A 25,702-nucleotide genomic window follows, 5' to 3' on the forward strand; every position below is an offset into this window, starting at 1 on the left:
CCAGGAAAAAGGTCAGGATTAGTCAACCAGCCAGGAATTCCCTTCCCAGTGCAGGCAGGGAGATGGGGGAGGTCACTTTGCCACCAGGGTGAAGGACTTGAGCAGAACATTTCCATCAGTACCTCCCTTTGGGGCTGTTCTTGGGGACAAGGTGATTATGGAGGGGTGTAAGCCCTGGGAGGCTTCAAGGAAAAGGAAATCCATCTGGATACAAGGGAAAGCCGTGAGACATGGACACAAGTCCCCTGCCAGCTCTGCCAACTTCACTGGAGGGAAGACCTGGGAGAGGATCTTGGGTGAAGCCCCCAGGCCATGGCAAGGGTGGAACCAGAGAAGCTCAGTCCTGCTGATCCCCTCGAGCAGTTTTGGGGCTGCCTCTGACTCACTTGGGGTGCCGGATGGGCACTTCCAGCACAAGCTCTGGTGGGATTTCAAAGAGCTCAGGGTCGTTGCCGTTGGCTTGGAGGAGGAGGGGCAGGATATCGAAGCGCCCGTATGGAGCCTTCCAGCCTTGCTGGATGCAGATCTGTGGGGAAAATAAAGGCAGGGTTGGTGTCCCAGCAGGTCACCTGCTCTCCAGACACTGTGGGCAGGGAACTGCGTGGTCCTAGGCACAGCTCCTGGCAGGATTTCTGTCCTTGTGGTAGAGCAAAGGGAGCTACAACAGGGGATGGCCTGTCCCACCCATGGCCAAGTCAGGGAAATTTGGGCTGCAAATGAGCCTGGAATCTATCCCCAGTAGGATCATGGCTTGTGCCTTTAGTGGTGAAGGAGAAAACAGGTGAGAAAAGCAGAAAAGAGACAAAATCCAGCCTTTATTCCTGGGAAAAAAAAAAAAACGGAGGGTGACACAAATCCAGCCTCCGCAGGTGGTGCTGCACTGGACAATCCCAACCTCCTCAACCCAGCCTCTCCTCCCTCTGAGGGTGCCCAGAATTCCTGTGTGTCCCCAGCAGGCACGGGAAGGGCAGGTTTAATGTGGGAAATGGATTTGTGGAGAATTCTCCAAGCCTGACAGAAGGCCCACACAGTGTGCATCTGTATGCAAACCTTGAGACAAGAAATGCTGACTCAGAAATGCCATGGAATAGGGCAGACATTGTTGGGAGAGAAATGGAGCTAGAAACAAGTTTCAAAGATGGCCTTGCAAGTAAGACTGGATACTTTGGAGAAATGGAACTGTGAAAGTGCATTGTAGTGGGACCCACGAGGGGTAGTTTTAGATGATTGGCTTTAAGGCATCTACAGCGTGGTGTGGCTAAAGCTGATAGGCCAGGAAACACTTACAGTGATTTGTAATTAGGAAATAATCAGCTTCTGATTGTGATGGCGTGAATTATAACACCTGTATTCTAACCCTTCTCATGAGACTGACAATGGAATAAAAGTTTTTAAAACACCCCTCAGTTGCCCCATCTCTCATTTATGGGGACAAGGTGATTATGGAGGGGTGTAAGCCCTGGGAGGCTTCAAGGAAAAGGAAACTTCCCAAGAAAATCCATCTGGATACAAGGGAAAGCCGTGAGACATGGACACAAGTCCCCTGCCAGCTCTGCCAACTTCACTGAAGGGAAGACCTGGGAGAGGGTTTTGGGTGAAGCCCCCAGGCCATGGCAAGGGTGGAAAAGGGTCAGCAAAGGGCAGAGTCCCACAGGCTGGCACCTCGGTCAGCTCCACGTTGGCGGGGTCCCCCAGGACGGTGCCGTCGGGCTGCTTGTAGCCGGCGTAGCGGATCAGCTGCGCGTTCCAGATGCGGAAGTCGTGCTTGCTGTCTGTGCGCTGCGGGAAGATGGTGATGGCAGACCTGGAAGGGAAAGACAGCACTGGTGAACGCCAGGAGCTGTGGGAGTCTCGTGGTCTGGCTACTGAGGTGACCCCAAGAGTGTAAAAGTCCTTGTTCTCCCAGCTTGTGCAGCCAAAGAAGGAGTTGGGATGCGTAGGGTCGGCTTCTCAAGGTTGTTTATTTTCCCTTATCTATCGCATTCTTTCTCTGCCCTGCTGAGCTCTGTCCAGCAGGTCGGCCATGGCATTCTGTCTGCCCTCAGGGCGGTGTTCACATTTTATACCAAAAACTACGTGTGCCGTGTTTACAATAACGTGCCAATGTCTGTCATTTCTGTTGGACAGTGTGTCTGTACCTTAAACCAACAGAAAAGTGTCACCATCACAGCAAGACATGGAGGGCAAGGAGAAGGAGAAGAAGGTCAGGACATGCCCAAATCCCTCCATCTTGTCCCCTTGAACCCCATTGTAAAAAGCCACAAAATTCTACTTTTCCACCCTGTGTTAATTCAACTACCATACTACTCAAGCCCCTGTGGCTTGTAATTCCTCATACAGAGTTGGCAGTTTTTTATATGGGCTAAAATCGAAGCCACAGGTGTTTTTGACTTTGTGCCAAGGTCTCCGAGCCCCCTGCCAGGGTCTGGAGCCAGCCAGGGCAGCCAGAGGGGTGTCCTGGGTTCCCACATGGGAGGGGTGAGGTGCTGGAGGAAAAGGTGCTGCCACCACCTCTGGGTGTGCCCTGAGTGAGTCCCAGGGAGTTGTTACACTGGCGACTCTGGAATTTGGGGTGTTCCCAGCTCCTGGCTGCTAGCAGGGGGGTTCAGACAGCTCTGGAGAGCAGTCTGAGCTCTGTGCTGGATGCAGAATATGGGAAAGGGGAAATCATGGGAAAATCTTCCCTCTGAGGTCCAACAGACAGCAAGAGGAGAGAGTCTTGGACCAGCAGGACTCCCCCACCCCAGATCGTGTCCCTCTAACCCTTCCCAGGATGGCTGCTGGCTGTGCAGTGCCCAGACCCAACTCCAGCAGGGCCCAGAGTTGGATCTCCACTCATCGAGAGGCCCTCGGATTCAAAGCCTGGGGCCTCCCTGGTGGCTCACCTGAGGTTCCCCTTGTTGGTGGCGTACTTGATGTGGTTGCAGATGTAATTGAACATCCCATGGGCCGTGGTGCAGTCCCGGGCATCGAACACCTGGAACAGGGAAGCAGTTGTGGGGATGTTCCAGCTCCTAGGGCAGAGCCAGGCAGAGGAAACACAGCACATGGAGAACTCCAGGCACCACTGTGGCTCCTCAGGGATCTAAAGCTCCATAATTATGTGTTCCCTGCCTTTGGAACATGTGGATGTCTAATCCAGCTTCCCCTTTTGCTTTGGAGAGGTGACTCATCTGCTGCTCAGGCAAAAAAAACCTCTTCACTCCCGTGCTCCCAACCTGCTGCTGTTCCTGCCTCATCCCCCAATTACAGAGTCTGCTCTGCTGCTCTTGTAGATCAGCTCTCAAAGCTGGAGCAGGACAGGTGTCAGGCAGGGCTGAGGGACAAGGAATCAGGGAATAATGGAATGATTTGGGTTGGGACTTTTAAAGAGCATCTCATCCCACCCCCTGTCCATGGCAGGGACACCTTTCATTATCCCAGGCTGCTCCAAGCCCCATCCACCCTGGAAGTGGCCTTGGACACTTCCAGGAACACAGGGGTATCCACAAAAGCATTGGGAAATCAGGAAGGGGAATCAACAGAAGTGGCTGTGCCCATTCCCTGTGTGAAGCAGCCACAGGAGCTGCTCAGCAGCACTGGATTTGTTCCAGGTTACAGAAGGAGAGGACAGCTCTGTACCAAGGGATTCCCTAGGGATCACTGATTTCCAATCCTGTTCTATGTTTCCCTTGCCAAAAGAGCACTGAGCCAAATCCTCCCCTGCTGGATCTCAGTACTGAGGACAAATGTGTCCTGCTGCCTCGCTCCAGGTGGAGCAACAGGTTTGGAAGCAGCGGGAAAGATGTTGGAGCAGGATCTGATATTGGAAAATGTTCCCTGGAGCACCAGCTTCCATTTCAGACACAGCCACCCCATCTCCCATCCCACAGACACTTTTCCAGCTCCTGCCAACATCCCAAAGCTGCTGAGGGGAGCTGTGTGTGCTGAACAGCTGCCCCTGGACCTGTGCTGTGCTTCCCAGGTGGTGGAGAGCAGGATTTGACTCTCCAGAATTCCAGCACACCCTTTGGCAGGAATCTCCTGGGTGTTTCTGGTGGGATTGGTGCTCACCTGCAGCTTGGACCACTGGATCCTGCCCACGCACCGCGCCGCGTTCCTCCAGGCATGCTTGGCTCCGTAGATCAGCTCCGTGTCCCGCAGCTGGTAGGTGTCAGTGGCCTCAATCTCCTTGGTCACCTCCTCCAGCCTCTCCATGTGGGCCTTGGAGCCGGATCTGGGAAGGTTGGGAGCAGAGGAGGTGGAGGGTCAGGCGAAGGGCAGGGAATGCTGCTGCTCTCCACCTGGAATACCTTGTTCTGACACACACCCACAGGGATTGTGTGGATGCTCATCCCAGCTTTGGGGTAACAGGTGGGCAAGGACCGGGGGAGAGGACAGTGGCTTGTGCAGAGACACAACAAACACCAGGAATGAAACTCTACCCAAGAAGCAGCTGCTGAAGGAGCACCAGGGCCTCCCCCTGCTGTGACTCACATGAGTGGGAGATCAGATCATGGAATCATGCAATGGCCTGGGTTGGAAGGGACCTTAAATCCTATCCCGCTCCACCCCCTGCCATGGGCAGGGACAACTTCCACTGTCCCAGGCTGCTCCAAGCCCTGTCCAACCTGGCCTTGGACACTTCCAAGGATCCAGGGGCAGCCACAGCTGCTCTGGGCACCCTGTGCAAAGGCCTGCCCACCCTGCCAGGGAACAATTCCTAATTTCCAATATCCCATCTGTCCCTGCCTTCTGGCAGTGGGAAGCCATTCCCTGTGTCCCTTTCCTCCATCCCTTGCCTCAAGTCTCTGTCCATGTTTCTTTTTGCCTCCTTCAGGGACTGGAAGGCCACAATGAGGTCACCCCAAAGCTTCTCTTTTCCAGGCTGAACAATCACAACTCTCTCAGCCTTTCCTCCCAGCAGAGCTGCTCCATCCCCCTGATCACCCTGGTGCCTCCTCTGGACTGGCTCCAGCAGCTCCAGGTCCCTCCTGTGCTGGGCCCCAGGGTGGAGGCAGCTCTGGGTGACACGTGGGACATCTTGGCACCAGCAGCAGCCTCGGGCTGTGGCTGAGGCAGCACTCACCTCTTTATGGAGGAGTAGTACTGGTCAATGAAGTCCTTGGCCAGGAGCAGCACCTCCTCCTTGGTCCTGGTGTCCTCTGACTTGCGGATGTGGGGGCTGGGGGTCATCACGGAGCCCATGCAGATCTGCTCGGTGCACGCCGTGGCCTGAGGGGACAGGAGGGAACGGGAATGTTCTGGAGCCACCATGCCACTGCTGGTCACCTGAGCTGGGCTGGGGCAGTAAGTGACCACCCACACAGAGGGTGGTGGTGTCTGACAAACAGGGACATTCCCAGCTGGCTGGGGACACTGTGTGGTGACAGCCAGGCCTTGTGCAGTCACCACTTTCCCCTCCTGATCCAGACAATGGAGAGATGGGATTCACACCCCAGCTTGGCATGAAGTCAAATGCTTTTCCTCATTTATCCCAGATGGATTTCCATCTCTCTGATTATTGCACCAGATTCGAAATTCAAACCCTACTGGAGTGCCTCAGGTTGAAAGCTGGGCCTGGGGGTGTGTGTTCTCTCCCCATCTGTCAGAGCTGGGGCAGTTCTCTGCTGTTCATGGGGCAGTTTTTTCTTTATCTCTCCCACAGCCAACCCTCCCTCCAGGAGATCTCTTCTGTTCATGGGCCATTAATTATTAATTATTTTCTGTTCATGGCCAGTGAGTGTCCCTGCATGGCTGAGAAAATTCCATCATCCCATGGGGAGAGGCTCTGCCCAGGGGAGGAGCCTAGCATTCCTACCTGGATACAATCTGACTTTGGCAACACCACAGCAGCCTTTGCCCACTGCATTCCCAGAGAAGCAGCTTTCTTCCCCACTGCATTCCCAGAGGGAGCCCAGGCCCATCTCCATCAGCCCTGGAGCTTCAGAGGAAAACTCCACCCTTGTCCAGGATCCCTGCTCCAGCAGAAGCACATCTGGCACTGCAGGAGGGCTGAGCCACCATGGGATGGGACTGCTGCCACCACCCTGACCCACAGGGGGTCAGGGCATATTCTGACTCTGGCAGTTTTGTTTTGTATTACTGCATTTTCTTTTTTAAATTTTTAATTTTTTTTCCCTAATAAAAACTGTTATTCCTGCTCCCATACCTTTGCCTGAGAGCCCCTAATTTCCAAATTATAAATTCAGAGGGAGGGGGTTTGCATTTTCCATTTCAAGGGAGGCTCCTGCCTTCCTTAGCAGACACCTGTCTGTTCAAACCAAGACATGGAGACAAGACTGAATTCCTCCACTTCTGTATTCCTGGATAAATCCACCTTGGGAACGGTGCCATTCCCTCAACAATGCTCAGGGAATTTTTGCCAGCTCTACTCACCATGGCAGTCTTGAGGTGCAGGGTGTCGTGGAGCACAGAGCCTGTCTCCCAGTTCTTGATTTTCACAAAGCGGGGGCATTTGGAAGGGCTCCCGTTCTTGGTCGGGGATTGGCGCCCAGCTGGCGGTGGCTGGAAAAGAGGGAGCACCCAGCACAAGGTCAGAACTCATCAGCAAAATGCAGGAAAAGGTCCCAACAACACAGCATTGTGTATGGCTGGGTGGCTGTGCGTGAATTCCAGCGGTGACACAGCCAGACAAGGTGTGTTAGCCCAATATTTGGCATTATTTGGGATCCTACAACGGAGCAGCTGACTTGCAATGGAATTAAAAAGTCGTGTCTGGTTATGGGACAGCCAAACGTGGAAAATGAGTTAAAAACAGAGGTGGAAGTGACTTGGAGAATGTTGTGTTCAAGTTTCTTAGAGGAAGACTCTCCTCCCAAATCTGTGGGATGTGTCTTCCCAAGGAGCATCAGCTGCTCAGGTTCTGCAGGTGCCGAGCTCTGCCTGGAAGAACGAAGAGCTGAGCATCAATCTGAGCAAGCCAAAGGCACAGCTCCTCTGATACCAATGCTGGAAAGCTTGTAGGGATGAGGAAGGATAAATTATACACGTGGGGGGGCTGCTGAATCATGAGTAGTTGGATTTCTCCAGCCTCAGCTCCTTGACACTGCCTTGGGATGGGCTCATCCCGCTCTCCTTGAGTTCTGTGCCAGCACGGGGAGAGCCTCAGCCAACACAGAGCTTGTGAGGAGCAGAACTGGCTACAGGTGCTCCTTTTTGCACATTTTCACAGACAAAACTGCAATTTTCTGCTGTGGCCCCTACTCACCCCAAGCACTTAAAGCTCCAAGACCCATCAGTGTCTGCCAGTGGGGACAGGGCAGTCTGCAGTGGCTCTGGGCAGCAGAGCTCTGTCTCCCAGGAATCAGATCTTATACAGGGATGAAATTCCATCACTGGAACCACGGCGCTGCTGCTGCAGCTCTCCCGGGGATGTCTGAGAGCGTCCTGGCCAAAGCTACTGGTGTTTGGCACCACTTCAAGGCTCTGCACAGCAGCTCTGGGCTGGGACTGGGTCTGTCCCTTCCTACAGGAATCCTGGGGCTGGTATCCCTTTTGAATTAAACTGGTTTTCTTGAAGCTCATGCTGCCTTCAGCAGAGTGTCACCTCCTTTCTGGGGATCCTGGTCTCCTGTCACCCTCACAGCAGCAGCACAAATTTAAAGAAGCAATGGACCAGCACAGGGTGGGAGAAGCTCCTGGCACAGGAGGGAAAGCAGCAGGAGGCACAGGGATGACAGAGCAGCCGAGGCTCCAGGTCTGACTGGTTCCCACTTCACCAGAGGATTGCTCTGCTTTCCCAAAGCTCGGCGAGATCAGTCCTGGCTGACTCCAAGGCCAAGGCCTGGCTGAGCAGACACCTTTGCATTGCCCTGCCAGCACTGCTGGCCAGACTTTTTGCTCAGTTCTTGTCTCTACCATAAGGCCCAGACTTTTTTTTTCCCTGGAAAACAGGGATTTCAAGCAGCCTGAGGCTCGTGGTGTAATGCCACGCTCTGAAAACATACTCTGGGAGCAAGGGACAGAGGCTGGAGGGGAAGACAGAGATTTACAGCCTGAATCCTCAGCAGGACCCTCTTTAGCCCTTGCTGTTTCCAAAAGCTGCTGCCTGCACCCCTCAGGCTGTGCTGCTGTGGATCTCTGACATTCCTCATGCCACAAATCCCATGATTTTCCCAAGGAGTGTGTCAAAGTCTGCCCCTTGAAGCCAAATGTCCACACACCACATCTCAGCCTCCCCTTTGCATGTTGCAGAAACTGAATAGAAAACCTCATGCAGACCTCAAACCCAGCAGTAAATAAGAACCTCCTCGATGTAGTCCTGGAAAAACACTATTTTTAAGCTCATTTTTTTCAATTTTGAGGAGTCCAGTCAGAATCATGGCAGTGGCAGCTCCTGGTCATTTTTCCCCCCCTGCTTGTTTTACTCTTCCAAGAGAATTGAATCATTCTTTAGTCACCAACAGCTTCCTGTGCTCCCTGACCCACCCCGAGGACCAAAGGGGACAATCTGCCACCTTCCCTCTGCGCCTGATTGCTCAGAGCAGCTCCCTGAGATGGGCAAAATGTGCTGAAACCAGCTCAGAAATGCAACCAAAACCAATCCTCACCTGCAGCTCCACCTGCCAGACAGAAACTGGGAGCACCAGGCAGGAAGTGTTGATTGCACCCAGCACTTTTTAATGGGAGTTTTGATCTCCTGACAAGGTGTGCTGCTAAAATGCTTCTTGGTGGAACAGGTACGGCCCCAAAACGTGTTGGGAATGCAGATGAAGCAATGTCCCCATCCTCGGAGCAAGTGGGGGGACGCAAGACTCAAAAATCTGGCCAAATCTGAGCCTTCAGGCCTGCAGTCCCTGCCCCTTCCCTGCCCTGGGGCCAGCGCAGCTCCTGGGGACAGGGGACACTGCCACCAGGAGATGACAAAAGGGCAGAACTTCACTGAGGATTGGTGCTTTTCTGCCTGCAGATGTTCTGCCTCAAACCCCCTCAAAGCTGCTCCCTTCCCATTGGTCTTTTCCCTGCAGGAACTGGGCAAGCTGGAATCTTGGGATCACAGAGTCATTAAGGTCGGGAAAGGTCTCCGAGGTGGTGGATCCCAACCTTTGAGTGAGCACCAAGCTGTCAGCCAGAGCAGAGCACCGAGTGTCATTTCTTGGACACTTCCAGGGATCAACGGGACCCGATTAATCTGTCCCAGTGCCTGACAACCCTCGCTGGGAGAGGGCCACGGAGCAGAGGGATGCTGAACCCTGGGACAGCAGCCAGGCTGGAGCTGAAGTGTCAGCTCTGACAGCCACATCCCGGAGCAGCTGTGGAGAGAGAGAGAACCCAGGGCAGCCCGGGAAGGAGCCGCGTGTGAGCTCGTGTGTGTGTGTGTGCTGAAACCGGAGCCAAACATTCCCCGCCGCTCCGCCAGGGAGGCTGCGTGAGATCTTTTCATGTTTTAATTAGGCAGCTGGGATATCGGTGACTCAGGAGAGGGACAAGACAACTGCGGCAGCCGGGGCGCACACGCGTTATGCAAACAGCTCGTACCAGAGTGTGCCGGCACTTTGCGGCTCCCGAGCTGTCTGCTCCCGCAGGAGGAGCACGCCCGGCCCTGGGGGCTCCCTGGGGACACGGTGACAGCGGACAGCTCCCGTCCTGGCCTCTGCAGGTGCTCACCCTGCGGTGGGAGCGCTCGGCTGAGTCGCATCGGGGCGAGGGCAGCAGCAGCAGCAGCAGCCGGGTCGTGGATTTATCTCCGTGCTGACATTTCCGTCCAGACTGCACCAGCCCCGCTCGGCTCACAGCGTGTCCCCTGCCTTCGCACAGCTGCAAATCACCCTCGCAAGCTGCTCTGAGTCGCTTCCCCTGAGAGCCACACGGGCACAGAGGCTCCGGTTGCCCTCGGGCTGCTCACAAATCAGTCCCTGCGAAGTGAAGCAGGACCTGGCACAGCCACGGCATCCTCAGGGTTAGGGCCAGAGGGATCGGGCTCCTGGGAAACCAACAAAAAACGCCGTGTGGTTTTGTAAAAAATAACAGAGGGATGGGGATCGATGCCCAGCGGGGCTTTCAGCACCTTATTACGAGCCTCAGTGAGCATTCGTCACCTGGCCAAGTGAATCCACCCAATCCTGCTTCAAAAAAACCAAGGAAAGTTCCCACTTGGCTTGACTTTCTCCTGTGCTAATAGTATTTATTGCTGCTTGAAAGAAGTTCAGCTGCCTTGACTGCACACAGCCCCGGGGAATGGCTGGGGGAAAAACCAGACTGCTTCCAGAAAAGCAGGCGTAAGGATTCGGGGATAAGAAGGATAAAAAAAAAAGCTGTGCATCCAGTGGAAAAAAAAAAAATAAAGAGTTTAATAGCAGCTTAAGACTGGCGGTTTTGGCAGCCCCAGCACAGAGAGAAATTAAGCTCTGCACACAGAAGGTTATAAAGTGCTTATAGTAACAGACACGGACACGCACGGGGCTTAGCAAAGGAGGCAGGAAGACAGAGTCTCTGCAGAGCTGGGGCAAAGGGAGCAGCACTGACCTGTCCCCGGGCCCAGGATTCCATGGGCTGGGTCATGGGGCTGTCCAGGGCCATCCCCCAGTGGCTGCTGCAGCTCAGGGGTGCTGCCACTGGCGTAGGGTGACACCCAGCCCGAGGCTGGCTGTGCTGCCGGGACACCTGGCCATGGCTCTGAGGTGAGGGAGGCTGGAAATGCACCCAGCCAGGCTGGCTACAGCCCTGCAGTGTGGCCAGGGCTATCCCAGTGCCCTGTGTGACCATCAGCACCAGCTCAGAGGGTCTTGCATGTCCCCCCTGGGTCTCTGGCACTGCCAGGCTGCAGAAGTGGGTGGGAACATCATTGCATACAGGATTGCCAGGAGAAATGCATCCAGTTCTGGGACCCAGCTCAGGAGGGACCTGGAACTGCTGGAGAGAGTCCAGAGGAGGCCACAGAGATGCTCCAAGGGCTGGAACCCCTCTGCTCTGGAGCTGTGGCTGCCCCTGGATCCCTGGAAGTATCCAAGGCCAGGTTGGACGGGGCTTGGATCAGCCTGGGACAGTGGAAGGCGTCCCTGCCATGGCAGGGGTAGCACTGGATGATCCTGTAGAAATCTCTGTGGTCTTCAGACGACCCATCCCTCTGCTCTGGAGCCAGGCTGGGAGAGCTGGGGGTGCTCACCTGGAGAGGAGAAGGCTCCAGGGAGAGCTCAGAGCCCCTTGCAGGGCTGAAAGGGGCTCCAGGAGAGCTGGAGAGGGACTGGGGACAAGGGATGGAGGGACAGGACACAGGGAATGGCTTCCCAGTGCCAGAGGGCAGGGATGGATGGGATATTGGGAAGGAATTGTTCCCTGGCAGGGTGGGCAGGCCCTGGCACAGGGTGCCCAGAGCAGCTGTGGCTGCCCCTGGATCCCTGGCAGTGCCCAAGGCCAGGCTGGACACTGGGGCTGGGAGCAGCCTGGGACAGTGGGAGGTGTCCCTGCCCATGGCAGGGAGGTGATCTCCCCTTCCATGGAGTCTGGTCCCCCAGGTCCTGCCCTGGATAATCCCATCAGGGAGATCCTTTTGCCCAAGCACTGGCAGAGCTCACACACGTCGTGTTTTCCCCGAGGTGATCTTGGTGGCCTGGCAGGGTCTGCCTGACGTCTCTGGCTCTGCTACAAACGTGGAGTTAATCTCCTCTTGGCAAGGAAGCCTGAGAATTTATGGCCGTGGAGTGTGAGGAGATGAAAAGGCACCGTGGAAGGCATTATCTGAAGTGCTCTATTGAATTACCATCAGATGAATCCAAACGACTTTAATGATGCAGCTTGGCCTTGTGCCACGCAAAGGGATCACATTCCCCAGCGAGGCCTCGGCGTCCTGCTCCCTGGCTGGGCTCCCATCCCACGTCAGCCCTTGGATGAGGAGCATCATTCTCCAGTGACCTCCATTCCCTGCTTGAACCCCAGCCAGTTCAGCTCCCGGCCCAAACAGGCTCTGGGAACCATCACCTCCAGCTTTTGGGATCACACGTTGCTCCTGCAGGTTCTCTGCGCTGTGAGAACCCTCTGGGATGGGTCACATTACCACAAACCTTGGGAATTTTGGTTTTCCCACCCAAAGCAGCCCCAGCCATGGCCTCTTACCTGCTCTGCTTCAGAGTAGGGGTTGTTCAGGACCACGGGGACGTTGCTCTTCCCCCACAGGTCCCCCAGGACACGATCGTTCTCCATCCGAGCCGGCAAAGCTTTCTGGGGATTGTGCTCCCCTTCCCTGAAACTGAAGGGTTAAAAACCTTTTGGGGTGCTGGTACCATGGGCACAGGTCCTGCTCCAGCTGCTTCCCACAGAAGCCAAAACTTGGCCACTGCCCCGTGGGAAGGGAGGAAAGGCAGAGCCTCGGCCAGGGCGATGAATCACCGAGGTGAGGACAACCCAAACACCACGGGAGCTCCACCTCAGAGCCACAGGAACGCCCTGTCCCCACACTGGCTCTACAGCAGAGCCTCTACACCCCAAAACCCCAGCTGGAACCCTGGGAAAACAAGCATGGAGAGGGGGAAAGGAGGCTGGAGAAGCTCGTGGCAGAAGGAGTTTGCAGAGCAGCTCGGTGTTCGTGAGCAGGGAAGAGGAAAAAAAAACCCAGAACAAACAGGAGGCTCCCAGGAGCTCTCCCTCCTCTCCCTGACCTTTCCAAATGCTGGGAGTGGAAGCGATTCCAGCCAAGCAAACTGAGGGATTGCCCCTGGAACTGCTGGGGATGAGGGAGGGCTGGGCACTGGGGACAGCCCAGCGCTGGCTGCTCCGGCCCACGCGGTGACACTGGAGTAACTCAAGGGTAGCTCAGGGGTAGCTCACTGCACCACACACCTTTTGGGAGGTGGGAGAGGCTCTGAAATGCCACCAGAGCTGATGCAAAACCTCTCCTCACCAAGGAGAAAACACACGGGGTTTAGAGAGGTGACATTCAGACAGGCAGGGGTGGCACCTCTGTCACCAGCACCACCAAGGCCACCAGGGAAGGGGCTCCTGGGTTGGGCTGAGCCGGGGCACGGGTCAGGATGGGCACAGGCACTGAGGAAATGCCCTCTGGAATTGTTTTGCTCCTGCTGTCAGTCCTTAAAAGCCTTCCAGGTGCCACTGAATCAGTAATGAGAATTCTCATTAACGGTGGTAGGGTTTGGGCACTGACCAAAGTAGGACACTTGCACCCAAGGCATAAATCAAACCAACAGGATGCTTCTGATTCAATTTCAGGAAGACAAATAAATACAAATAAATTCAGTTTCACAGTCCTTGAACTCCTTTAGCTTAAGGAAAAGACTTCATTTAAAGAGCATCTCCCTGTGCTTTTTCTGTCATTTTTCTGCTTTTACAGAATCATACTCAGCTGCCAAAATATTTCCCGGGGCTCTGGCCACCTTCCAAACATTGGAAAGTGGCCACCTTGGTGCAAGTGAGGAGGCACAGGTGCCTAAGGGCCGTTTTTCCTGGGATTTCTGTGCCCCTCCAGGCCATGAAAGCTGTTCCCTGGTGACCTGGCTCCTAGGAGGATGTGAGAGGGTTTCAATCAGATAAAACACAGCTCTTAAGAAACCCCACCCACAGCACCTCAGCCAAAGGCAACAGATCCCAATCTCTGCTGCAGGAGGTGGTGATCCACACAGATCCCAGAATCCATAGGGATCCACGCGGACACAGATCCCAGGGATCCCAGAATACACACAGGGATCCACAGGGACAGCCACGAGCCACACAACCCCTCTGTGCCCAATCCAGAGGGCAAGCTCAGGCTCTCCTGCCCAGTCTGCCTCCCTCCCCATAATCCCCAGCAGGGAGGCTGGGAATTAGCAGGATGGAACCACAGCCAGCCTGGCTGTCCCCTCGGAGCCAGGCCCAGCTGTTAAATCTCCATTTAACAGCTCTCATTCCCACAGCTGCACATCCCTGCCCTCCTGCCCCGATCCCATCCTGCCAGGGGACATGTGGGAAATGGATTTGTGGAGAATTCTCCAAGCCTGACAGAAGGCCCACACAGTGTGCATCTGTATGCAAACCTTGAGACAAGAAATGCTGACTCAGAAATGCCATGGAATAGGACAGACATTGTTGGGAGAGAAATGGAGCTAGAAACAAGTTTCAAAGATGGCCTTGCAAATAAGACTGGATACTTTGGAGAAATGGAACTATGAAAGTGCATTGTAGTGGGACCCACGAGGGGTAGTTTTAGATGATTGGCTTTAAGGCATCTACAGCGTGGTGTGGCTAAAGCTGATAGGCCAGGAAACACTTACAGTGATTTGTAATTAGGAAATAATCAGCTTCTGATTGTGATGGTGTGAATTATAACACCTGTATTGTCTCACCCTTCTCATGAGACTGACAATGGAATAAAAGTTTTTAAAACGCCCCTCAGTTGTCCCATCTCTGGGTCTGGAAAGGGCTTAGTCTGACAGGGCCACCGAGCTCCTGAAGTCACCTCCAGCAGGTGACAAGCCCCAGCTGCTCCTCACATCAGGCCCAAAATCCAGACAGAAGCACTGAATCCATTAGGAAGAGATCCCTTGGCTCTCCTGGAACTTGGGACTTCACAGAAGGAACCCGCTGGAAAACCACGGGGCCTCTCCAGGAGAAGTTTGGGATCAGTCAGAGATCCCACAGGCACCTGCAAAAGGGTGCTGGTACCTGAGAAGGGTCTGCAGGGCCAGTGCCAGCATGAGGGAGGCTTGGAGAGGGATCCATCCATCGGCAGCAGCAGCTGGAGGCCTTGGAATGTGGGATCTCATTGTGAGATCTCACCAGCAAAGCCATAAATGTTGGCAGCTGGAGAAATCCCAGATGTCGAATGAAACTGGGTATTAAATTGGGTGGTTTGGGATTTCCAGGCCCTTCTGGAGCAGGGATTGCTCCCGTTCCTTGGCCTCAAGCACTGCCTGACAGCGAGGTGCCCCATGCTGGGGGACAGGGACATCCAGGTGGGAATTACCTGCATGCTCCACCTCCCCCGCATGCCTGCAGGTGTGGCAGGAGCGGGATTTGGGATTCGTGCTGCTCTTCCCGATGGATTTATGGCTGCATGAGCAAGGCACTGAGGGGCTGACCCTGCTGGGAAAGCACAGCCAGCCGTGGCAGTGACAAAGCCACCAGAGTGACCTGGGGGTGTTCCTGGTGCTGTGCCTGGCCAGGGGCTGCCCTGAGCCAGTGCTGCCTCCCCCGGATGAGGCTGCCCAGAAGGATCCGGCTCTGTCTTTTTGGAGAGAGGCAGGGAGAGAAAAGCCCATTCAGAGCAGCCAGAGCCTCACCCCAGTCCGAGCACAGATGGGGGAATAAAAATAAAAAGCATCAATTGCTTCATTTTACAAATATTTCCTGCCCTCGCTTGTAAGGGCCTTGTTTGCGAGCTGGGACAGGAACAGGATTTTTGGGATGAGTTATTTTCCTCTCTTGCCGTGGCTGCTGCAGCGCCCAGAGGCACAGGGTGACCTGTGAGGACGTCACTCACTGCTCGAGGAGGCTGAGGGGACAGCCACAACTCTGTGTCCAAGCTCAGCCCCTGGGTAATGTTCCCAAAAGGATTTTATCAAAATAAAAATCAAAAGCCATTCTGGTGGGCACTGGAGGGGGGCACAGCTCCCTCGAGGGAGCCAGGCTGGACATCCCCAGGGATCTGCCTTGGGAGAGCCACAGGGAGAGAGGAGCTGGCTCCTCTTTTTGGAGAACTCCAGGCCAGGTTGGACACTGGGGCTTGGAGCAGCCTGGGACAGTGGAAGGTGTCCCTGTCCACAGCAGGGGTGGAACAGGATGAACTTTAAGGTCTCTTCCAACCCAAACCGTTCCATGAAATGTTTTAAATCCCCACTTCGATGTCTTTGAGGAACTGGAAGCAATGCTGAAGGTGGAGGCCATCGGTTGGATGAACTCTCCTAAAAGCCAGATCCAGGATCCAGGCATCCCTCTCTGACCACTCCCAGATCCATCACACACTCTTGGCCACATCTCTTGGATCCAGAGAGATCCAAACCCCTGTTTGAGGGGTTCTTCTGTTCTGAAAGCCAAATTTGATACTTTAAAAAGGAAAGAGGAATCCTGCCCTCCCCCACTGGTGCCAGGCAGAGCCTGGGATGCTGCCTCCCCTTGGAAAGAGCATCTGGCTGTTGGGAGAAATGAGAGGCACCACTGTTTTCTTTTGACTAATTTGATGATGTTGCAGTGCTCCGAGTGATGAGGCAGAAGGGAAGTTGCTGAGACAGCCCTTTCAGAAATTTCTCCAAAGCTTTTCCAAAAAAGAAATTAAAGGGGAAAAAGAAGAGCGAAAGGGAAGTTTGTCAGTTTGTCACTCGGCTCCTTTGACTTTCCTTGGCAGAAGGATCTGTCTGACTTCCCAGGCAGGGAGCAGAGACAGCCCTGGCTGCTGCCACCCCAGTCTGGATGGATGATAAGGATGGCAGTGCCCACACCTCTGGTGGCAGCTCTGGTGACACTGATAACATCACCCTGTGCTGTGACCAGGGTTTCTTCCTTCTCCTGGAAAACCTGAGCCTGGGGCTGCCTGGGAAGCTCAAACCTCTGGAGAGGTAATCCTTCTTCTTACCTCATTCCCTGACTTTTCCTTGGGAATGGCTGCACTTGCAGCGCTCCTCCTTCTGGTGCTTGGGGTTGGGATAAGCAGCTCTTGCCTCACCTTTCTCTTGCCCCATGGAAAAACACATTCCAGAGAGGCAGGGCATCCTCAGAAATCAAAATTCCCTAATTTAATTAATTTAATTTAATTAAAATTAAAATGCTTCCTTCCCTGGGGCAGTTGGAAAATGTGCTGGTTGCAGGCTGGAGGGTTCAGCAAGGTCTGGACAAGAGCAGAGGGAGAGGGATGGGGCAGGAAAAGGGATTTGCAGGGCATAGAGGATGGAGCAGAGCTCGGGAAGGAGGTGGGAATTTGGAAGAAGGAATAACTCCAAAGTCTGGGATGCACTCCCTGGAGAGGCAGCAGGGATGGTGGGAACTGCAGGGTGATCCAAGCAAGGAACAAGTGGGAGAGGGGATCTGGCACAGCACGGAAGGAGGAGGACAAAAGCCTCGGGAAGAACCTGTGGAATGATCTGGAGAAGATCCTGCGGCCTCAGAAAGTCAGGAATGTGCCCAGCGCTGGGATCAGGGACTAATGAGGCGAGCAAGCTGCAGCCTCAGGGAGTCTGTGAAATATGAGGCTGGCAAATGCCTTTGAGGAGGCACTGACATGGAAAGACCTGGGAACAGATCCAAGCAATCCCAAAGTCCCACCAGCACGGCTCAAAATTCAACCAGCACCGAGCTGCAGCGGCTCCTGTCCCTTCCCAGCCTTTCCCAGTGAGCACCTGGAGGATCCCAGCCTGTGGAGAGGCATAAAGGTGCTCAGATGTGCTGGGAATCACACGTGGATCTCCTGTGGGGTCACACCTGGGCCAGGTGATCTGCTGGGATCACACGCCGGGACAAGGGCTGGGCACGCCAGGGGACGCCAGGAGCAGCACAGAGGGCTGAGCCCCTGAAGGGGGGGTTGGGAACTGGGCTGATGGGTTTGGGGGCAATATGGGACATAGCTGGGGGGAATATGGGATATGGGATGTATCTGGGGGGATATGGGATATATTTGGGGACAATATGGGATATATTTGGGTGGAATATGTGATATATTTGGGGACAATATGTGATATATTTGGGCAGAATATGTGATATATTTGGGGGAATATGGGATAAATTTGGGTGGAATATGGGATATATTTGGGGGAAATATGGGATATATATGGGGGGAAATATGGGATATATTTGGGAGAATATGGGATATATTTGGGGGGAATGTGGGGTATATTTGGGTGGAATGTGGGCTGTATTTGGGCAGGATATGGGATATAACTGGGAGTAATATGGGATATATTTTGGGGAATATGGAATATATTTGGGCAGAATGTGGGATATATTTGGAGGGAATATGGGACATATTTAGGGGGATTACGGGATATATTTGGGGGCAATATGGGATATATTTGGGTGGAATATGGGATATATTTGGGGACCATATGGGATATATTTGGAGGGAATATGGGATATATTTGGGGACTATATGGGATATATTTGGGCAGAATATGGGATGTATTTGGGCAGAATATGGGATATATTTGGGGGTATATGGGATATATTTGGGTGGAATATGGGATATATTTGGGTGGAATATGGGATAAATTTGGGTGGAATATGGGATATATTTGGGTGGAATATGGGATAAATTTAGGAAGAATATGGGATCTATTTGGGGACAATATGGGGTTTATTTGGGGTAGAATACAGGATATATTTGGGTGGAATATGGGATATGTTTGGGTTGAATATGTGGTTTCCAGGCACAAAATGCCTCTCTGGATCAGTGATAGAGGAGAGTGATGAGGAAGAAGCCTCGGCCAGGGAAGAAGGAAGGATATTCCCTGCCAGAGCTCCCTGCATCCATTTCCAGAATGGCACAAACGTGGAAATTCCAGGGAACCTTCTCCTTTCTGAGGCTTTAAAGTTTTGTGTCCAAGTGCAGAAGAATGAAGACAGATCAGAAATGCAAATGAAATGTTTTGAGCAACACAAAGAGATTTTGGCAGTCCTGAGGACAGTGGAAGGAGAGAATTTTCTCTTCAGGAACTGTAAAATTATGGGGTTTGTTCCAAGGCAAGCTGGAGCCTGAAACCTTGAAACCTTTCCTGATCTGAATTCCTGCTCTCAGCAAACTTCTCTCTCTCGGGGCTGCTGCTTGGACTGAAACTGCCATGTTTCCATCATGCTGCTCATGTCATGGAAGAGACCTGGGAAGGAAAATAAACCCTGGCAACTCAGTGGGGAGGGGGGGAAGAAGGAGGGAAGATGGGACCTGACAATCTCCCCAGAGCTCTGAGGGAAAAACAGACCTGGCTTTGCTGGCAGGGAGTGAATCAAACTCTATTTTTGTTTCGTAGCCCACGGTGAGCCTCATGGCAGAAATGCCAGCTCTCATCATACCTTGAGCCCCACATCTGTGCTCCCTTTTCTGACTGCAGATGGCCTGAGCCTGGTCATGGCCACTCCATGGACACACCCCGAGGGCACACAGTGGGAGGAGAAGCCAGCAGGGAGAATTCCCTTGGGGAATGCAGACCGTGGGGGCTGGGGATGGAGAGGAACTGATTGTGTCCCCAAAGCAAACTTAGGATCAATCAATCAATCAATCAATCACAGGATGGATTGGAAGGGATCTTAAAGAACATCCAGTGCCACTCCCTGCCCTGGGCAGGGACACCTTCCACTGTCCCAGGCTGCTCCCAGCCCCAATGTCCAGCCTGGCCTTGGGCACTGCCAGGGATCCAGGGGCAGCCCCAGCTGCTCTGGGCACCCTGTGCCAGGGCCTGCCCACCCTCCAGGGAACAATTCCCTCCCAATATCCCACATAACCCTGCCCATTTTGAATCCATTCTCCTTATCCTGTCCCTCCATGCTCCTGTAGGAAGTCCCTCTCCATCTTTCTTGTAGGCTCCCTTCCAGCTTGCCTTGGAAGTAACTCTGGAGATAGGAGCTGGAAGCCCAAAGCACCAGGTGTAGTTTGAATTATTTTTGCCAAAGCCCATCTTGAGCAAGAAGTTTTTGGCTCCCTGTGGGCAAGCTCAGCCTTGTGCCATTGTCTTTGCCCTGGGAATGCTGTCACAGCTCCGTGAGCTGGATCGGCTCCGACAAAGCGCCTCAAGTTGGGAAGGTCAGCACCAGCCAAAGAGGGGACAGAACAGGATCCATCCCAAACCCATCATCTCCAGCTGGATCTACAGCCAAACAGGCCAGGCTGGAGGTGTCCAGCTCAACCTTGAGCCAGGTTTTGCACCCTCCTCGGTGTAGGTAGAGCTCAATTCCTGCGCTATTCCTGCCTGGAGAAGTCAGGGCTGAGCTGCATCCACCTGATAAGGCTCACTGGAGCTTTTTTGGCATTTCCTTGGCATCGACCAACACTCTCCCCAGCTATCCACTTCCCATTATTCCCTGACCTTTCTGCACTTCTCCTGCCATCCAAGAAAACTTGGAGTGCAGGAGACCTTCAGGATGCCCTGGCTCTGTGTGAGCCGAGCCGAGGAGATGAATCATCCCCAGCCCAATCCCACGGAAATGCCCTTTGCCCTGCACAGCAGCTCCTGACAGCTTCTCCCTGCAGTGAATCTTTCAACTCTGCTCCAGCCTGGGTCTTCTCCCTCACACTGAGTCCTTCCACAAGAGCCAGGCTGCAGCTTTTCATCAAGCAGGAGAATTTGACTGAAAAGTGGATTTTATTCCCCAAGGTAAAGAGATTACAAAGATTTTTTTTTTTTTTAATTAGGATATTGAAAACAAAACATTGAGATTTTGGTCCCTGCTTTAGTGCTTCAAGGTCCTTTAGTTTAAGTGAAATCAAAGTGAAATCAAAGCATTTCTGTTTAATCTCTGAATAAAAGAGACTCCTCAGAGTAGAATCACGTTTTTCATCCTCCCCACAGCTGGAGCAAAATTTCCTTGGAGATCCTGCAGCCAGTGGGATGGGGGACGTGGTTTGAAGGGTGAAGCTGCCTGTGTTCAATGCCAATGTTTGGGATTGTGTCCTCTGGGGGCTTTGCTGGGCTGTGACCCCCAGGTCCCTGAGCTAAGCCAGAGGGGATTTTGAAGCCCCCCCTGCACATTTTGTATCCAGTCCTGACCCTTTCAATGTCTCAATTCTTAAACCAGGCTCTCCCAGGATGGGATTAAAACATGCACAGTCCAGACAGGTTTTTGGAGAGCGTCCTGAGCTCGGGGTGTTAAATCACTTCCCATTGCACAGCAGATTTCAGAATTTTCCAAATCCCAACAACTCCCAAGTGAACAAGACCTGGAGAGTACCTGTGCTGGGGAGGGGGTGGCAGGAAGGACACCCAGACACCGGCACTGAGCCCAGCAGATATTTTTTCCCTCTGACTCAGTGTGAGCACCCTAACAAGCCTTGAGTACCGTGTCCTCCACGGGAAACAGGAATAAATTGGGAGAGCAGGAACGACATGAAAACAACTGAAAATAAAACAAGGAAGGTGGAAAACACAGAGGGTGTGGGTGGGATTGGGGTGGGAGTGAGCGGGAGCTCAGCCTTGGCTGGGAGCCCATGGAGGGGACCCTGCTGTGGCTCTCCCCTCTTGTTTCTGATAGAGAAAAATTAACACAATGTTTTCCTTTTCCTAAGAAGTGTCTACAGCAAGAGAACCTGAAATTACAGAGAACTTGGAATTACAGATCTTTCCGTGGCCGAGCCACAGATCTGCAGCTCCAGCAAAACCTCGGGGCTGTTCCAGCCAGTCAATAAGTGAGGGCAGCCACAACCTGCTGCAGCACTTGACACTGCTAAAATGTGTTTGGGGACTTGGGGAGAAGCAACAGGGAAAGGCAACCTAACAGTGTTAATGAACGGTCAGGAGGAGAGGGAGATGGGACTGAAAAAACCCCACTGCAAACAACAGCTCTGGAAAGCAGGAAGGGCCCCGGGGAGCTGCCCCGGCTCCGCAGCGGTGCGCTACAGCTGGGGGAAACGCTGAGGAAAATCGGGAGCTGTCCCACTTCCCCCTCCTCAACAGGACGTGGGACAAGCGTTGTTCACATCCCCACCCATGCACACAAGTCCTGAAATAGTGATCTGGCTCACTAGGAGCAGGGGCAGACCCATCCTGGCATTTCCACAAGGATTGGCCATCCTGAACTGTCGATAGAAAACATCTCCCCCCTTCCCACCAGGCTGGTCCCACTGCCCTCGCCCTCTCTTGGCTTCAGATGGAGCTGGACTGGGGCTCTCCTCCCCTCTCCCAAAAGGTTTGGAAGCTCATTTCTCCTGGGAAGCACCATGCCCTGTTGGTCCGACCTTCCTGCCTCCTCTCCCGTTAAAGCGGATTTCAACCAGAGAGCTCTAAGGCAGGACCACAAGGACAGGAATACCACGGACATTATTTAGCAAGTAGGGAAACTGAGGCACGGGATTTTGCTTCAACTTAAAACAAATGGAATTGAGAACATGGAGCAGAGATTTAGCCCAGCCCAGCCTGTGATCCACCACATCACACAGCTCAACTTTCCATGAGACATTATTCCCGATCTCCCCAATTTCCCACGCTTACATCTTTCTTCCACAATCTTCTCCCAACTTTTCATCTTCCCCTCACCGACCACTTCCCCCTTTTTCTCATCCCTTCTTCTCCATCTCCACCCTGCTGTGCCAGGCAGCAGCCAGCTGTGGAGAGGCGCTCACCGACACCTCGGGGAGCCAAAACCAGCACGTTCCACCAAAGGTAAAAAATGTATTTAGCGACCTACCAGTCCACCTGGACTTCTATATCCCGTGTCTCTACCTTGGAGGGCGCATCTCCATCGCTGTCCTTACTGCTGCTCTTCAGCAGGTCCAGGACGGGCTCGATTTCTTTGAGCAGCTCATCTTCCACGCCGCCGTTGAGACAGGAGTGACCACAAGCCCCGTCCTTGTCCTTGCCCTTGCCAGCATCTGGCCCTTTGCTGCCGGGAACGACACCATTAACGTGGACCATGGGCTCCACCTCCTTCCCCATTTCCCTGGTCCACAGCGATCCCATGGCTGCTGGCAATGGCTGCTCTTTGCTGGGAACGCTTGGGTTGGACAAGTCAACTGCCTTCGGAGCCGGGCACAGGGGTCTGGTGACACGGATGGTTTTGGGCGTCCCGTCGCCCGTAAAAGTGGTCTCCAGGTGAGTGGTGAAGCCCTCGGGGCCGCGCAGGATGAGGACCACGTAGGTCTCGGAGGCGATGCTTCTCAGGATCTCCAGCGCCGTCTCATAGCTCATGTCCACGAGGGGCCTGCCATTGACGGCTAGAATGATGTCCCCAGCCTGGATGAGGCCACTCTGCTCGGCGGCCCCGCCCCGGATCAGGTCCGAGATGATGACGGGCGGTTTGCTGACGCGCTCCTTCACCAGGAAGCCGAGGCCGCCCACCTTGCGCTTGAAGAGCCTCACCGAGATGACGTTGGGCTGGATCTGCTGCACGCTGAACACATTCTCTTCCATGGCAGCCCCCTCCTCCCACCCGCTCTCTAGGACCTCAACACCCGCTGGGCGCAGGGGAATTCGCTGTCCGAGGCGCTTCCCAGCGTCGGGGTGGGAAGAGGCAACTCTGGCTTTTAAGGAGCTGGACTCACTGGAAAACTCCCCTGGGCTTCGGCTGCCGAGAGGCTTCCTGCGGCATGCTCGGTGGCACTGCCCTCCGAACAGCAGAAAACCGAGAATGTCACCCCTGGGAAGCCAGGCTAGGAGCAGGGCGGGCAGGGCTGGGCATCGCCTCGAGTGGGAAACATTCCAGCTTCCAGTCAGCCGCTGGTCCCGCGCCGGGCACAGAGGGGGAGGCAGCCCGCTCGCTTCACCGGCATCCCCGCCGACGGTGCGCGGGCTTCTTTATCTGGAAAGGAGGGGAAAAACCAACAAAGGAGGTAGATAAGTGAGGCAGGGCAGGCGCAAGTGCCTGCTTGAGCACGGGGCTGGGCACGCCACAGGCACCCCGTCCCCACAGATGTCACCCCCCCGGGCTGCGTTTGGGAGCCAGGCTGCAGCCTCGCAGCGCTCCGGGCTTTGTTTCCTCCACCTCCCCCTGCGAAAATCGGCACCATCTGTTCGGCGGGGGCCGCGGGAGGAGCGGGGATCCCTGGCAGGGGCCGCTGGGCAGGGCAGCGCTGGGCAGCCCGGCTCGGGCGCTGCCCGCTCTGCCCACCCTGCAAGGCTGGCACACCGCGCGGGGCTCGGCCGTGGCTCCTGCCGGCTCGGGATCCCCTCTCCACGTGTTCTCCAGAGCATCCCACAACCTGCTGCGTGAGAAGCAGACAGGGAACGGGCAGCCCTGCCCGGGAGGAAACCTGTTCCGAGGTGCTGTCACTCCGAGGCGGCTCCAGAAGCAGCAGCCACGAGCACAACGAGGGGACAGAAGAGGCCGTTCAGCTCCCCTTCCCCCGAGTTAGGAAAACACTTCCAAAGGCAGCTGCTTTTAAGGCTGGCTGCAGGGATCACCGCTCAGCTCCTCCTCTCCCCATATTTCCAGCCTGGCACGGGGAGAAGGAGGCGACGCTCGCCCTCCCCCGAGCCCAGCCCTGCCATCCGGCTGCGAACTGCTCCCGCACCAGCTGCTTCAGCGGAGGGAAACCATCGCCAGGAGAGCACGGCGGAGCTCATCCCGCCCTCGGGGGAGCCTCGTGCAGCTGGGCACGCCTGGAACAGCCCTCGCAGGGCTCGGGGAGTCACAGCCCATTGGCTCCTGATGGGACCCTTGTTCTTACAAGCCACGCTTGGCTTCTGTCATTTCTGCTCCCAAAGCCTCCCCACGCTCCCCTCGCGTTTCTCAGATGCTCTGGAGAAGGTTTCTCTCCAGGACTATGCCCTGACACTTCACATCGAGCCAGCACCTTATTTTCTTTTTTAAAATCGGGGTTTTAGGCAGAGAACAGAGAGCACTTGTTCTGCTGGAGGCACTGCCATAGCAAGGAAAACAATCTTCTCTCTCCCCACATTTAGGGCAGCATTGGTACCTCCAGCCCCCCTCTGCCGGGAGCTCCCTCCAGCCCCCAGATGGGACAAACAGGGATCTGAGGAGCAGGGCAGGGACACCAGCGCCGCTTGGGCACGTTAATCCCCATGTGAGGAATGCTGCTGACCCCAGGCTGGGCTTTCTAGCAGCGAATTAGGAATAAAACAATGAGAGATCCATAACCCAAACCTATGGGTTTAACCCCTTTGGCCCTTCCCCTGCTGTGACTCGGCCCTGCAGAGCAGCAGCAGCAACTTGCAAAGGGTTAAATACCACTGGGTCACATTCTCGAGGGCTAATTAATGCCCTAATTGCCAGGTTACTTCCTGAAAATGACACGGGACCAGGACCCCGGGATGGGCTGTGCCACCTCCGGGGGCTCGGGCAGCAGAGCAGGACGGGGAAGTTTCGGGGAGGATGGAGGAAGGCAGGAATTCGCTTCTACCCGACAGGTCCTGTCCCTTTCCTTCCCTCCCAGCCCTCCATCCCTTCCGCATCCCGACCCCGCTTTCCCAGGCTCTTTGGGAACCGCAGGAGCAGCTTCCTTCTCCCTGCCGGGCTCAGATTTTCCCGACCCCGCTCCCCCACAAGGTGACCGTCACCCTGACGCCCAGCACGGCGCTGAGTCACACCAAACTCATCCTAACGAGCCTCGGCTGACGCCGTGGGGACAAAGGTGGGGACAAAGGTGGCTTCGGAAGCAGCCACGGGAGCTCGGAACAGCAGCGTCCTGCGAGGGGCCAGCCCTGCTGCTCGCTCGGGGCTCCTCCCCGGCAGCGCAGCGCTCACCCCGGGCGAGCTCTGTGTGTGTGTGTGCATCGTGTCCATCTCGGCGGGCAAAGCCACCGCGGGCACCGCCTGGCACGGGTCCCTGTCCCTGCCAGGCGTCCCCAGCCGCTCACACGGGCAGATGCTGCACAGCTGGAGGGGACCGTGGATGTCCTTCAGCCCCGCTCGACCTTACAGCGGGACTTGCTGAGCTCGCTGGAAAGAGCTGAGGAACCCCGGTGTTTAATACCTCACTCTTCTCCCACCAGGATAATTTCCATCTATTTCCATGGAAAAGGTTGTAATTTCTTGTGTGTGTGTTCAGCCTCATCCTGCAATCCCATGGAACACTGGCATTTCTAGGTGCTCATTGTGCCCTGTCCCCAAACCCACCGACACCTCAGCATTCCTTACAAAAGGGACGAGAAGAAAAAAGTAGATTTTAAGTGATACCTCAATGCCC

General features: G+C 54.7%; 1 protein-coding gene across 2 annotated transcripts in view; it reads right to left on the reverse strand.

Annotated features, from left to right (window-relative positions):
- Positions 1–25,702, reverse strand: part of NOS1 (nitric oxide synthase 1) — a 59,988-nt gene that overhangs the window by 24,021 nt on the left and 10,265 nt on the right. For both annotated transcript variants that reach the window (XM_068209142.1, XM_068209141.1), the window contains exons 2-9: positions 22,246–23,355; positions 12,055–12,187; positions 6,379–6,507; positions 5,069–5,214; positions 4,054–4,216; positions 2,886–2,977; positions 1,663–1,804; positions 387–526 (exon numbers count right to left, since the gene is read on the reverse strand). In XM_068209142.1, the coding sequence (XP_068065243.1) occupies positions 387–526; positions 1,663–1,804; positions 2,886–2,977; positions 4,054–4,216; positions 5,069–5,214; positions 6,379–6,507; positions 12,055–12,187; positions 22,246–22,967 (1,667 nt within the window). In that variant the 5' untranslated portion in view covers positions 22,968–23,355. The remainder of the gene's footprint in view (positions 1–386; positions 527–1,662; positions 1,805–2,885; positions 2,978–4,053; positions 4,217–5,068; positions 5,215–6,378; positions 6,508–12,054; positions 12,188–22,245; positions 23,356–25,702) is intronic.

Source organism: Anomalospiza imberbis, chromosome 18, assembly GCF_031753505.1.
Source record: "Anomalospiza imberbis isolate Cuckoo-Finch-1a 21T00152 chromosome 18, ASM3175350v1, whole genome shotgun sequence".
In the NCBI taxonomy this organism is placed as follows: Eukaryota; Metazoa; Chordata; class Aves; order Passeriformes; family Viduidae; genus Anomalospiza; species Anomalospiza imberbis.